This window comes from Podarcis erhardii (assembly GCF_964252035.2).
Source record: "Podarcis erhardii genome assembly, chromosome: 6".
Lineage (NCBI taxonomy): Eukaryota > Metazoa > Chordata > Lepidosauria > Squamata > Lacertidae > Podarcis > Podarcis erhardii.
In genome coordinates, this window is record NC_138510.1 from 92,874,976 (window position 1) to 92,888,701 (window position 13,726).

Consider the following 13,726-nt stretch of genomic DNA (forward strand, 5'->3'; position numbering starts at 1 on the left):
ACATGAGATTTTTGCTGAAATTGTGACCGCGCGGCTTAGGGATTTCTGCAAAAAAAAGTTGTTCAGACATCGAGGGCTAATTTTGTTTTCGATGATAAAAACCCACCTGTTTCCACCGAAAAACCTTTCAGGGGAACGTTAGCAACAGTTCAGGACCATTTTTGAGTGAATTGCCGATCGTCAGATTTTTACTGAAATTGTGACCGCGCGGCTTAGGGATTTTATAAAATAATGTTTTTCAGACGTCAAGGGCTAATTCTGTTTCCAATGATAAAAACCCACCTGTTTCCACCGAAAAACCTTTCAGGGGAGCGTTAGCAACAGTTCAGGACCATTTTTGAATGAATTGCAGAACATGAGATTTTTGCTGAAATTGTGACCGCGCGGCTTAGGGATATTTGCAAAAAAATTTTGTTCAGACGTCGAGGGCTAATTCTGTTTCCGATGATAAAACCCCCCCTGTTTCCACTGAAAAACCTTTCAGGGGATCGTTTGCAACAGTTTGCCACCATTTTTGAGTGAATTGCAAAACGTCAGAAATTTTGAAGAAATTGTGACCGCGCGGCTTAGGGATTTTTTTTAAAAAAGTGGTTCAGACGTCGAGGGTAATTCTGTTTCTGATGATAAAAACCCACTTGTTTCCACAGAAAAACCTTTCAGGGGAGCGTTAGCAACAGTTGAGCACCGTTTTTAAATGAATTGCAGAACATGAGATTTTTTTATTTATTTATTTATTTATTTTTTAGGGAAAAGGGTATTGTCTTTATTTAAAAACAAAACAATCACAATTATTTTATTCACATACAAGTACAAGAGCATTTCCTGCTTGTTCCCACCCCAACCCCACCCAGCATGCATTATCAGGGGCGCCCAGACAAACACTGATTCACCACTTCCAACAGGTGGTTGTTTTCCAAGGCAGCCGCCACTCTCTCTTTGTCAGCCAGTTGCTTGTTTACTGCATGCTCTGAGGCATGTGTTCCAGGGGTTATGTGGACATCCACCTTAAACCTTTCTGGGAGGGATCTGATCAGCTTCACTTTGACTGAAAGGCCAATTAATGTTGCCATGCTGCAGTGAGGAATGGTGGGGGTGAATTCCACTGAAACGGTGCTCTCAGCATCATTTACCTTGACTCGAACTTGTTCTACGACGTTTAGTTCTTCTAATGTTAAGGGATGCTCTGGGTCGTTGATGGAACGAATGAGATCGAAGATCTCCCGGTCGTCGATGGCGTCGGGCAGCTCGTCGTCCTCCTCGCGCGCCGTGACGGGCCGCTCGCCCTGGCGCCGGTAGATGAGCGGGTTCGCGTTTTCTAGGGCGCCGCCCGCCGGCGAGGCAGACGGATCTTGGCCCACCATGGCGACGGCGGCGGCACTCAGCCCACTAGACCGAGCGCCGTTGCCAAGCGCTTCCCCGCACCGGAAGCAGAACATGAGATTTTAGCTGAAATTGTGACCGCGCGGCTTAGGGATTTTTGCAAAATAATGTTGTTCAGACGTCGAGGGCTAATTCTGTTTCCGATGATAAAACCCCCCCTGTTTCCACTGAAAAACCTTTCAGGGGATCGTTTGCAACAGTTTGCCACCTTTTTTGAGTGAATTGCAAAACGTCAGAAATTTTGAAGAAATTGTGACCGCGCGGCTTAGGGATTTTTTTAAAAAAAGTTGTTCAGACGTCGAGGGCTAATTCTGTTTCCGATGATAAAAACCCACCTGTTTCCACCGAAAAACCTTTCAGGGGATCGTTTGCAACAGTTTGCCACCATTTTTGAGTGAATTGCAAAACGTCAGAAATTTTGAAGAAATTGTGACCGCGCGGCTTAGGGATTTTTTTAAAAAAAAGTTGTTCAGACGTCGATGGCTAATTCTGTTTCCGATGATAAAAACCCACCTGTTTCCACCGAAAAACCTTTCAGGGGATCGTTTGCAACAGTTTGCCACCATTTTTGAGTGAATTGCAGAACGTCAGAAATTTTGAAGAAATTGTGACCACGCGGCTTAGGGATTTTTCAAAAAAAAGTTGTTCAGACGTCGAGGGCTAATTCTGTTTCCGATGATAAAAACCCACTTTTTTCTACAGAAAAACCTTTCAGGGGAGCATTAGCAACAGTTGAGCACCGTTTTTAAATGAATTGCAGAACATGAGATTTTAGCTGAAATTGTGACCGCGCGGCTTAGGGATTTTTGCAAAATAATGTTGTTCAGACGTCGAGGGCTAATTCTGTTTCCGATGATAAAACCCCCCCTGTTTCCACTGAAAAACCTTTCAGGGGATCGTTTGCAACAGTTTGCCACCATTTTTGAGTGAATTGCAGAACGTCAGAAATTTTGAAGAAATTGTGACCGCGCGGCTTAGGGATTTCTGCAAAAAAAAGTTGTTGAGACGTCAAGGGCTAATTCTGTTTCCGATGATAAAAACCCACCTGTTTCCACCAAAAAACCTTTCAGGGGAGCGTTAGCAACAGTTGAACACCATTTTTGAATGAATTGCAGAACATCAGATTTTTGCTGAAATTGTGACCGCGCGGCTTAGGGATTTTTTTTAAAAAAAGTTGTTCAGACGTCGAGGGCTAATTCTGTTTTTTTTTTTTTTAAATAATTTTTATTAATTTTACAACACAAACAAAAAACAAACAAACATAACACGACTTCCCCATACCTCCCCTTCACTGCATCCTTGTTTTAAATTTTTTTAGCAATCCTTCATCCATTTTTATATTTAATTCTCTTTAAAAATTTTCTTAATCTTAAATTTTTGCAGCTGTAATTCTTTATATCAAATCCCTTGACATCTTAACATTCCGAAATTTTACAACAGTTTTTAAGATAAATTTTAAATGTTTCCCAGTCCTCTTCCACTGTCTCTCTCCTCTGGTCACGAATTCTGCCGGTCATCTCTGCCAGTCCCATAAATTCAGTCACCTTGGTCTGCCATTCTTCCAGAGTAGGTAGTTCTTTAGTCTTCCAATACTTTGCCAAGAGAATTCTTGCTGCTGTTGTTGCATACATAAAAAATGTTCTATCTTTCTTTGGAATCATTTGGCCTACCATGCCCAAGAGAAAAGCCTCCGGTTTCTTTACAAATGTCCACTTAAGGATTTTCTTAATTTCATTATAGATCATTTCCCAGTAGGCCTTAATCTTCGGGCAGGTCCACCAAAGATGATAAAAAGTTCCTTCGCATTCATTACACTTCCAACAGTTGTTATTGGGCAAATGATATATCTTTGCAAGCTTGACTGGGGTCATGTACCATCTATAGATCATTTTCATTATATTCTCTTTTAAGGCACTACATGCCGTGAATTTAATACCTGTGGTCCATAACTGCTCCCAGTCAGCAAACATAATATCATGACCAATGTCTTGTGCCCACTTAATCATAGCTGATTTGACCGTTTCATCCTGTGTGTTCCATTTTAGCAGCAGATTATACATTCTAGACAGATTCTTAGTATTGGGTTCTAACAATTCTGTTTCTAGCTTTGACCTCTCCTTCTGGAATCCTAGTTTCCTGTCCTGCTTAAATGTCTCATTAATCTGGTAATAATGTAACCAGTCTCGGACTTTAGGTTTTAATTTCTCAAAACTCTGTAGTTTCAACTTTTCACCATCATATTCTATAATTTCACAATATTTTGGCCAGTCTGAATCCATGTTCAGTCTTTTTACCGCCTTAGCTTCCATTGGTGACAACCACCTGGGGGTTTTACTCTCCAACAAATCTTTATATCGATTCCATACATTATACAGTGCTTTCCTGACAATATGGTTTTTAAAGTTTCTATGAACCTTTACCTTGTCATACCATAAGTATGCATGCCAACCAAAGTTGTTATCGTAGCCTTCCAGATCCAAGATATCTGTATTCTCAAGAAGTAGCCATTGTTTCAGCCAGCAAAAAGCTGCTGCTTCATAATAAAGTCTTAAGTCCGGCAGGGCGAAGCCCCCTCTATCCTTTGCATCAGTCAAAATCTTGAATTTTATTCTGGGCTTTTTGCCCTGCCAGACAAATTTAGATATATCTTTCTGCCACTTCTTGAAACAGTCCATCTTGTCTAAAATTTGCAGTGTCTGGAACAAAAATAACAATCTCAGCAATACATTCATCTTGATAACAGCAATTCGGCCTAACAAGGAAAGTCTCAGCCTAGACCATATATCAAAATCTTTCTTCACTTCCAACCAACATTTCTCATAATTATCTTTGAATAGGTTCACGTTCTTAGATGTTAAATTCACCCCCAGATATTTCACTCTTTTTGCAATTTCCAAACCGGTTTCTCTTTGGAAACTATCTTTTTCCCCCATCGTTAGATTTTTTTCCAGCACCTTTGTCTTATGTTTATTTAATTTAAAACCTGCTACTTGACCAAATATTTCAATTAATTCCAGAACTCTTTTTGTACTGGCTTCTGGCTGTTGCAATGTCAAAACTAGGTCATCTGCGAATGCTCTTAACTTATAATGTTTAGTTCCGACCTGTATTCCTTTAACCAGCTGGTCCCTTCTAATCATATTCAGGAAAACCTCCAGTACCGATATAAACAATAGGGGGGATATTGGGCATCCCTGTCGTGTCCCTTTCTCAATTGGGATCTCGTCCATGACCATACCATTTACAATTAGTTTAGCCTTTTGCTCGGAATATATTGCACCTATACCGTTTTCAAAATTTTGGCCTACCCCCATCCCTTGAAGATTCCTCTTCATAAAGCTCCAGCAGATATTGTCAAAGGCTTTCTCTGCATCCACAAAAATCAACACAGCTTTTCTATTTATGTCAGTTTCCAGAAGTTCCAAAATGTCTATAATATTCCTCACATTATCTGACATTTGTCTGCCTGGTAGAAAGCCTGTTTGGTCCCTGTGAATCTCCTCTAACAAAACTTTTTTAAAATCTTTTTGCTAAAATGTCTGCAAAAATTTTGTAATCCACATTCAAAAGTGATATAGGGCGGTAGTTCTTAACTTGATGTTTCTCAGTTTCTGTCTTCGGTATAAGTGAGATGAATGCTTCCTTCCACGATTCGGGAGTCTTTTTCCCCTCCAAGATTTGGTTACAAACTTCTTTCAATGGTTGTACTAACCATTCCTTCAATGCTTTGTAGTATCTCGCGGTTAGCCCATCTGGTCCTGGTGATTTCCCTAGTTGCATATCCTGAATGGCACCCTCTATTTCTTGATCTGTAATTTTCTCATTCAAACTCCTTCTGTTTTTTTCCGAAATTTTTGGCAGGCCGTGTTTTTCAATAAATTCTTCTATCTCTTGTTCATTCTTTGGCCCTTGTTTATACAGTTTCTTGAAAAAACTTTGAAAACAATTACTTATCTCATTTGGTTTATTAATAAACTTCCCATCTACTTCGAGTGATGTCACCGTATTCAGCTTTTGTCTCTTTTTCAATTGCCATGACAGTAGCTTCCCACATTTATCTGCTGACTCGAAGGTCTTTTGCCTCATTTGTTTTATTTTCCATTCTATTTCCTGATTCATCAGTTCCATATATTGTGTTTGATGAAACTTTATTTCTCTTAAAATCTCATGAGACTTAGGTTTAGATCTAAGTTTCTTCTCCCCTTCTTTTATTAGGTTCCAAATTTTCTCTTTCCTCTCATTCTGTTTTTTCCTCTTTATTGAATTCTGTTGTATTAGGAAGCCACGCATCACGGCTTTGCTTGCGTCCCAAATTACTCTTTTTTCGACATCTGATCTCAGATTTATCTCGAAGTAATCTTTAAGTGTCTTTTGGGCCTTTTTACAAATTGCTTCATCTCCAAAAAGGGTGTCATTCATTCTCCATCTAAAGGTTCCAGCTGTTGTCAGTTTCATTTCCATCTTCACAGCATTATGGTCGGAGCAGGTTTTTGGGCAAATTTCTGTTTTTTTAACCCTTGATGCCAGATTACTAGAAATCCATATTTGGTCGATTCTAGTCCATGTCATTTTTGCTTCAGAGAAAAAAGTCCCCTCCCTTTCCAGAGGGTTCCTAGTTCTCCAAATGTCAATCAAGTCCATAGTGTCAGTCAGTTCAAAGAAAGTCTTTGGTAGTCTTCCATCCTTAGATATTACTTGTCTTTAGGCCTTGTCCATGTTTGTGGAAACAACTCCATTCATATCGCCAATCATTATAATTTTAAGGTCCAAAAAGTCCATTAAAGTCTCATGCAACTTCTTAAAGAACTCAGCCTTCCCCTCATTAGGTGCATAAACACCTACAATCAAAATCTTTTCTCCTTGAATTTGAATTTCCACTGCCAGGTATCTTCCTTGCTCATCCTTAAAGATCATTTTTGGCTCCAATTTTTCCTTGACATAAATCACTACTCCTCCTTTCTTGACTCTATCTGATGAGATAAATTCTAATCCTAGTCTCTTGTTTGTTAGAAGTTTTCTATGTGTCCTGGCAATGTGGGTTTCTTGTAAGCAAATTACATCTAAATGTTCTTTCTTTAATATATGAAACACTTGGCCCCTTTTTCGGGGATGGTTTAGACCATTACAATTCCAGCTCAGGAGTTGCAGAGACATTTTTATTGCTGGGTACCTCTTCCACCGACTGCACCAAGTTCTTGCTCCTCCTCGGTCGGTGCTTGGTTCAATCCAAATGATAGGTTTGAAATGTCCGGTATTTCCCTCTCACTCACAGTTCCTTTCTGAAGATCCTCTGAATTTCTTTCCAGAAAATGTTCTTTATCCTGATTTGTTTTTATTTTAATTTTCTTCCCTTTAAAGTTGAAGGACAACCCTTGTGGGAATTCCCACCTGAATGGAATGTTGTTCTGTTTGAGTAAATCAACTAAGTCTTTAAATTGAGTTCTGACCTCCAAAAAGTGTTTAGGAATATCCTTGAAGATCTGTATCTGGGAGTTTTTAATGACCAAGGCCTTCTGGAAATGTAAATTCAATATTTTATCTCTTTGTTCCTTTGATCTCAAAGTGATTAAGCAATCTCTTGGTTTCTTGCCTTGCTTCCTGCCAATCCGAAAGGCTGTAGTTATTACAAATTCATCTTCCTCTCCATCTAGCTCATCATTCCAAAAGTCTTGAAATTTATCTGTAAGAAATTCCCCAAGCTTGTCCTCTTCCTCTTCTGGTACCAATCTCAGTTTCAGATTCTTACTTTTCCTCTCCAATTCCAAAAGGGCTAAAGCTGCATCATGTTCATGTACTTTCTTTGCAATAGGAGCAAATTTTCCCTTGCTTTCTTCAGCAGTGCTCCTGGCGCTCTCAGCTATTTTCCTTGTTTCCGTGCTCTCTTGAATTAAACGATTGATAGAGTCTGTATTAGATGATATTGTCGTTGTGTTCAAGTCTAATCTTGTTGTCAACTCCGTCAGTTTCTTAGAGTTCTCTGTAGACTGTTTAGTAAGCTCTGCAGACTGCTTAGTAAGTACTTCTAAAGATTGATTTATTCTGAGTAGAGCCTGTGTCATAGAATCCATTGATGCTGCTGTTGTTTTCTCCTGTGCAGCTGCTGCTCCTGATATGGAACCTCTTTTTTCAGCTTGTTTTAGAGCCTGCTTTGTTTTACTTCTTGTTGAAATTTCTTCCAGCGGGTTGCTCATAACTCAAGGTCGTTCACACAGGAAAGTTGCAAGTGGAAAATCCCGCTGAATCCACCGTAATGCAACTGAAGCCCTCTAGAGGGAGAAATTGTATCCAAACAGAGGTAACAGATATACAAAGAAACGGAAAGTTCCAAAAGCAAAAGTCCAACCAAAAGTCCAACCAAAGTCCCTACTTTGTAGCACTTTATGGTATTGAAACTTTTATCCACCAAAGTCCCGTTATTATGTTTCAAGTAGGTCTTATTTTGTAACCGCGATCTTTTGACAGCTCATTTGACAGTTCCTTCTCTAGGCGATCGCTGCTCCGGCAGTCTGGCCAGAGGTGTCGGCAGCGGAAACTTCCCCGTTCATAACTCTTTCTTTCTTTTAGCAGGTTAAATTAGTTCTGTTTCCCCCCCTTCCCCTGCTCTAAAGGGGGGAGATCCTTTCGATGTCCGGTCTAATAGAATTTAAAGTAACTTTCCTTTTAAATACAGCTCAATCTTTTCATTGCTCCGTCACTCATGCAGTTCCGGGAGGCTGACTTCCTTAATTTTGCCTTTCCCGTTTTCAGCCAAATCTTCTAAATTTTTAAAGTCCCGTTTCCTTAATTTTCCGTTCTTACTCACGGGTGTTGTTGTTGCCAATCAGTAGTTTCAGAAAGGAATCGGCGCTCTCCGTCAATGGCGACGCAGCTTCACTCCGCAAGCTGGGTAGCGATCCTCAGCACCGCGCTCGCCCCGATGCTGCTCCAGAGCCTTTAAAAAGGCTCTTTCACGATACCGGGGGGCGCAAAGGTGCCCACCGAATCTCCTTGTTCACAGGCTTCAGCGCCTGTGATTTTAGGGGTCCCCCGCTTGCCGTAGCGGGTAAGACCCGAACTCGCGGAGCAGTCCTGCCTCGGAGCTCGAGGCAAAGACTGCCATTAAACGCTGGTGCCGACCGGAAGTCTCCGTCGAGGGCTAATTCTGTTTCCGATGATAAAAACCCACCTGTTTCCACCAAAAAACCTTTCAGGGGAGCGTTAGCAACAGTTGAACACCATTTTTGAATGAATTGCAGAACATCAGATTTTTGCTGAAATTGTGACCGCGCGGCTTAGGGATTTTTTTTTTAAAAAGTTGTTCAGACGTCGGGGGCTAATTCTGTTTCCGATGATAAAAACCCACCTGTTTCCAACGAAAAACCTTTCAGGGGATAGTTTGCAACAGTTTGCCACCATTTTTGAGTGAATTGCAGAACGTCAGAAATTTTGAAGAAATTGTGACCGCGCGGCTTAGGGATTTTTCAAAAAAAAGTTGTTCAGACGTCGAGGGCTAATTCTGTTTCCGATGATAAAAACCGACTTTTTTCTACAGAAAAACCTTTCAGGGGAGCGTTAGCAACAGTTCAGCACCATTTTTGAATGAATTGCAGAACATGAGATTTTTGCTGAAATTGTGACCGCGCGGCTTAGGGATTTCTGCAAAAAAAAGTTGTTCAGACGTCAAGGGCTACTTCTGTTTCCGATGATAAAAACCCACCTGTTTCCACCGAAAAACCTTTCAGGGGAGCGTTAGCAACAGTTCAGCACCATTTTTGAATGAATTGCAGAACATCAGATTTTTACTGAAATTGTGACCGCGCGGCTTAGGGATTTTTGCAAAAAAAAAGTTGTTCTGACATTGAGGGCTAATTCTGTTTCCGATGATAAAAACCCACCTGTTTCCACCGAAAAACCTTTCAGGGGATCTTTTGCAACAGTTTGCCACCATTTTTGAGTGAATTGCCGATCGTCAGAAATTTTGAAGAAATTGTGACCGCGCGGCTTAGGGATTTTTCAAAAAAAGTTGTTCAGACGTCGAGGGCTAATTCTGTTTCCGATGATAAAAACCCACCTGTTTCCACTGAAAAAACCTTTCAGGGGATCGTTTGCAACAGTTTGCCACCATTTTTGAGTGAATTGCAAAACGTCAGAAATTTTGAAGAAATTGTGACCGCGCGGCTTAGGGATTTTTCAAAAAAAGTTGTTCAGACGTCGAGGGCTAATTCTGTTTCCGATGATAAAAACCCACCTGTTTCCACCGAAAAACCTTTCAGGGGATCGTTTGCAACAGTTTGCCACCATTTTTGAGTGAATTGCAAAACGTCAGAAATTTTGAAGAAATTGTGACCGCGCGGCTTAGGGATTTTTGCAAAAAAAAGTTGTTGAGACGTCAAGGGCTAATTCTGTTTCCGATGATTAAAACCCACCTGTTTCCACCAAAAAACCTTTCAGGGGAGCGTTAGCAACAGTTGAACACCATTTTTGAAAGAATTGCAGAACATCAGATTTTTGCTGAAATTGTGACCGCGCGGCTTAGGGATTTTTCAAAAAAAAAGTGTTCAGACGTCGAGGGCTAATTCTGTTTCTGATGATAAAAACCCACCTGTTTCCACCGAAAAACCTTTCAGGGGATCGTTTGCAACAGTTTGCCACCATTTTTGAGTGAATTGCAGAACGTCAGAAATTTTGAAGAAATTGTGACCGCGTGGCTTAGGGATTTTTCAAAAAAAAGTTGTTCAGACGTCGAGGGCTAATTCTGTTTCCGATGATAAAAACCCACTTTTTTCTACAGAAAAACCTTTCAGGGGAGCGTTAGCAACAGTTCAGCACCATTTTTGAATGAATTGCAGAACATGAGATTTTTGCTGAAATTGTGACCGCGCGGCTTAGGGATTTCTGCAAAAAAAAGTTGTTCAGACGTCAAGGGCTACTTCTGTTTCCGATGATAAAAACCCACCTGTTTCCACCGAAAAACCTTTCAGGGGAGCGTTAGCAACAGTTCAGCACCATTTTTGAATGAATTGCAGAATATCAGATTTTTACTGAAATTGTGACCGCGCGGCTTAGGGATTTTTGCAAAAAAAAGTTGTTCAGACGTCGAGGGCTAATTCTGTTTTCGATGATAAAAACCCACCTGTTTCCACCGAAAAACCTTTCAGGGGATCGTTTGCAACAGTTTGCAACCATTTTTGAGTGAAATGCCGATCGTCAGAAATTTTGAAGAAATTGTGACCTCGCGGCTTAGGGATTTTTCAAAAAAAAGTTGTTCAGACGTCGAGGGCTAATTCTGTTTCCGATGATAAAAACCCACCTGTTTCCACCGATTCTGTTTCCGATGATAAAAACACACCTGTTTCCACCGAAAAACCTTTCAGGGGATCGTTTGCAAAAGTTTGCCACCATTTTTGAGTGAATTGCCGATCGTCAGAAATTTTGAAGAAATTGTGGCTTAGGGATTTTTTTAAAAAAAGTTGTTCAGACGTCGAGGGCTAATTCTGTTTCCGATGATAAAAACCCACTTTTTTCTACAGAAAAACCTTTCAGGGGAGCGTTAGCAACAGTTCAGCACCATTTTTGAATGAATTGCAGAACATGAGATTTTTGCTGAAATTGTGATCGCGCGGCTTAGGGATTTCTGCAAAAAAAAGTTGTTCAGACGTCAAGGGCTACTTCTGTTTCCGATGATAAAAACCCATCTGTTTCCACCGAAAAACCTTTCAGGGGATCGTTTGCAACAGTTTGCAACCATTTTTGAGTGAAATGCCGATCGTCAGAAATTTTGAAGAAATTGTGACCTCGCGGCTTAGGGATTTTTCAAAAAAAAGTTGTTCAGACGTCGAGGGCTAATTCTGTTTCCGATGATAAAAACCCACCTGTTTCCACCGAAAAACCTTTCAGGGGATCGTTTGCAAAAGTTTGCCACCATTTTTGAGTGAATTGACGATCGTCAGAAATTTTGAAGAAATTGTGGCTTAGGGATTTTTTTAAAAAAAGTTGTTCAGACGTCGAGGGCTAATTCTGTTTCCGATGATAAAAACCCACTTTTGTCTACAGAAAAACCTTTCAGGGGAGCGTTAGCAACAGTTCAGCACCATTTTTGAATGAATTGCAGAACATGAGATTTTTGCTGAAATTGTGATCGCGCGGCTTAGGGATTTCTGCAAAAAAAAGTTGTTCAGACGTCAAGGGCTACTTCTGTTTCCGATGATAAAAACCCACCTGTTTCCACCGAAAAACCTTTCAGGGGAGCGTTAGCAACAGTTCAACACCATTTTTGAATGAATTGCCGATCGTCAGAAATTTTGAAGAAATTGTGACCGCGCGGCTTAGGGATTTTATAAAATAAAGTTTTTCAGACGTCAAGGGCTAATTCTGTTTCCAATGATAAAAACCCACCTGTTTCCACCGAAAAACCTTTCAGGGGAGCGTTAGCAACAGTTCAGCACCATTTTTGAATGAATTGCAGAACATGAGATTTTTGCTGAAATTGTGACCGCGCGGCTTAGGGATTTTTGCAAAATAATGTTGTTCAGACGTCGAGGGCTAATTCTGTTTCCGATGATAAAAAACCACCTGTTTCCACCGAAAAACCTTTCAGGGGATCGTTTGCAACAGTTTGCCACCATTTTTGAGTGAATTGCAGAACGTCAGAAATTTTGAAAAAATTGTGACCGCGCGGCTTTGGGATTTTTTAAAAAAAAGTTGTTCAGACGTCGAGGGCTAATTCTGTTTCCGATGATAAAAACCCACTTTTTTCTACAGAAAAACCTTTCAGGCGAGCGTTAGCAACAGTTCAGCACCATTTTTGAATGAATTGCAGAACATGAGATTTTTGCTGAAATTGTGATCGCGCGGCTTAGGGATTTCTGCAAAAAAAAGTTGTTCAGACGTCAAGGGCTACTTCTGTTTCCGATGATAAAAACCCATCTGTTTCCACCGAAAAACCTTTCAGGGGATCGTTTGCAACAGTTTGCAACCATTTTTGAGTGAAATGCCGATCGTCAGAAATTTTGAAGAAATTGTGACCTCGCGGCTTAGGGATTTTTCAAAAAAAAGTTGTTCAGACGTCGAGGGCTAATTCTGTTTCCGATGATAAAAACCCACCTGTTTCCACCGAAAAACCTTTCAGGGGATCGTTTGCAAAAGTTTGCCACCATTTTTGAGTGAATTGCCGATCGTCAGAAATTTTGAAGAAATTGTGGCTTAGGGATTTTTTTTAAAAAAGTTGTTCAGACGTCGAGGGCTAATTCTGTTTCCGATGATAAAAACCCACTTTTTTCTACAGAAAAACCTTTCAGGGGAGCGTTAGCAACAGTTCAGCACCATTTTTGAATGAATTGCAGAACATGAGATTTTTGCTGAAATTGTGATCGCGCGGCTTAGGGATTTCTGCAAAAAAAAGTTGTTCAGACGTCAAGGGCTACTTCTGTTTCCGATGATAAAAACCCACCTGTTTCCACCGAAAAACCTTTCAGGGGAGCGTTAGCAACAGTTCAACACCATTTTTGAATGAATTGCCGATCGTCAGAAATTTTGAAGAAATTGTGACCGCGCGGCTTAGGGATTTTATAAAATAAAGTTTTTCAGACGTCAAGGGCTAATTCTGTTTCCAATGATAAAAACCCACCTGTTTCCACCGAAAAACCTTTCAGGGGAGCGTTAGCAACAGTTCAGCACCATTTTTGAATGAATTGCAGAACATAAGATTTTTGCTGAAATTGTGACCGCGCGGCTTAGGGATTTTTGCAAAATAATGTTGTTCAGACGTCGAGGGCTAATTCTGTTTCCGATGATAAAAAACCACCTGTTTCCACCGAAAAACCTTTCAGGGGATCGTTTACAACAGTTTGCCACCATTTTTGAGTGAATTGCAAAACGTCAGAAATTTTGAAGAAATTGTGAACGCGCCTTAGGGATTTTTCAAAAAAAAATTTGTTCAGACGTCGAGGGCTAATTCTGTTTCCGATGATAAAAACCCACCTGTTTCCACCGAAAAACCTTTCAGGGGATCTTTTGCAACACTTTGCCACCATTTTTGAGTGAATTGCCGATCGTCAGAAATTTTGAAGAAATTGTGACCGCGCGGCTTAGGGATATTTCAAGAAAAGTTGTTCAGACGTCGAGGGCTAATTATGTTTCCGATGATAAAAACCCCCCTGTTTCCACCGAAAAACCTTTCAGGGCATCGTTTGCAACAGTTTGCCACCATTTTTGAGTGAATTGCAGAACGTCAGAAATTTTGAAGAAATTGTGACCGCGCGGCTTAGGGATTTTTGCAAAAAAAAGTTGTTGAGACGTCAAGGGCTAATTCTGTTTCCGATGATAAAAACCCACCTGTTTCCACCAAAAAACCTTTCAGGGGAGCGTT

The 13,726-nt window shown here is 40.5% G+C and overlaps 1 protein-coding gene across 1 annotated transcript; it reads right to left on the reverse strand.

Annotated features, from left to right (window-relative positions):
- Positions 1–749: 749 nt before the first annotated feature.
- On the reverse strand, positions 750–1,422 carry LOC309344584 (cytosolic iron-sulfur assembly component 2B-like). Its single transcript, XM_081867088.1, has one exon. It carries the CDS (start codon positions 1,359–1,361, stop codon positions 861–863), a length of 501 nt encoding a protein of 166 aa, XP_081723214.1. The 5' UTR covers positions 1,362–1,422; the 3' UTR covers positions 750–860.
- Positions 1,423–13,726: the final 12,304 nt, after the last annotated feature.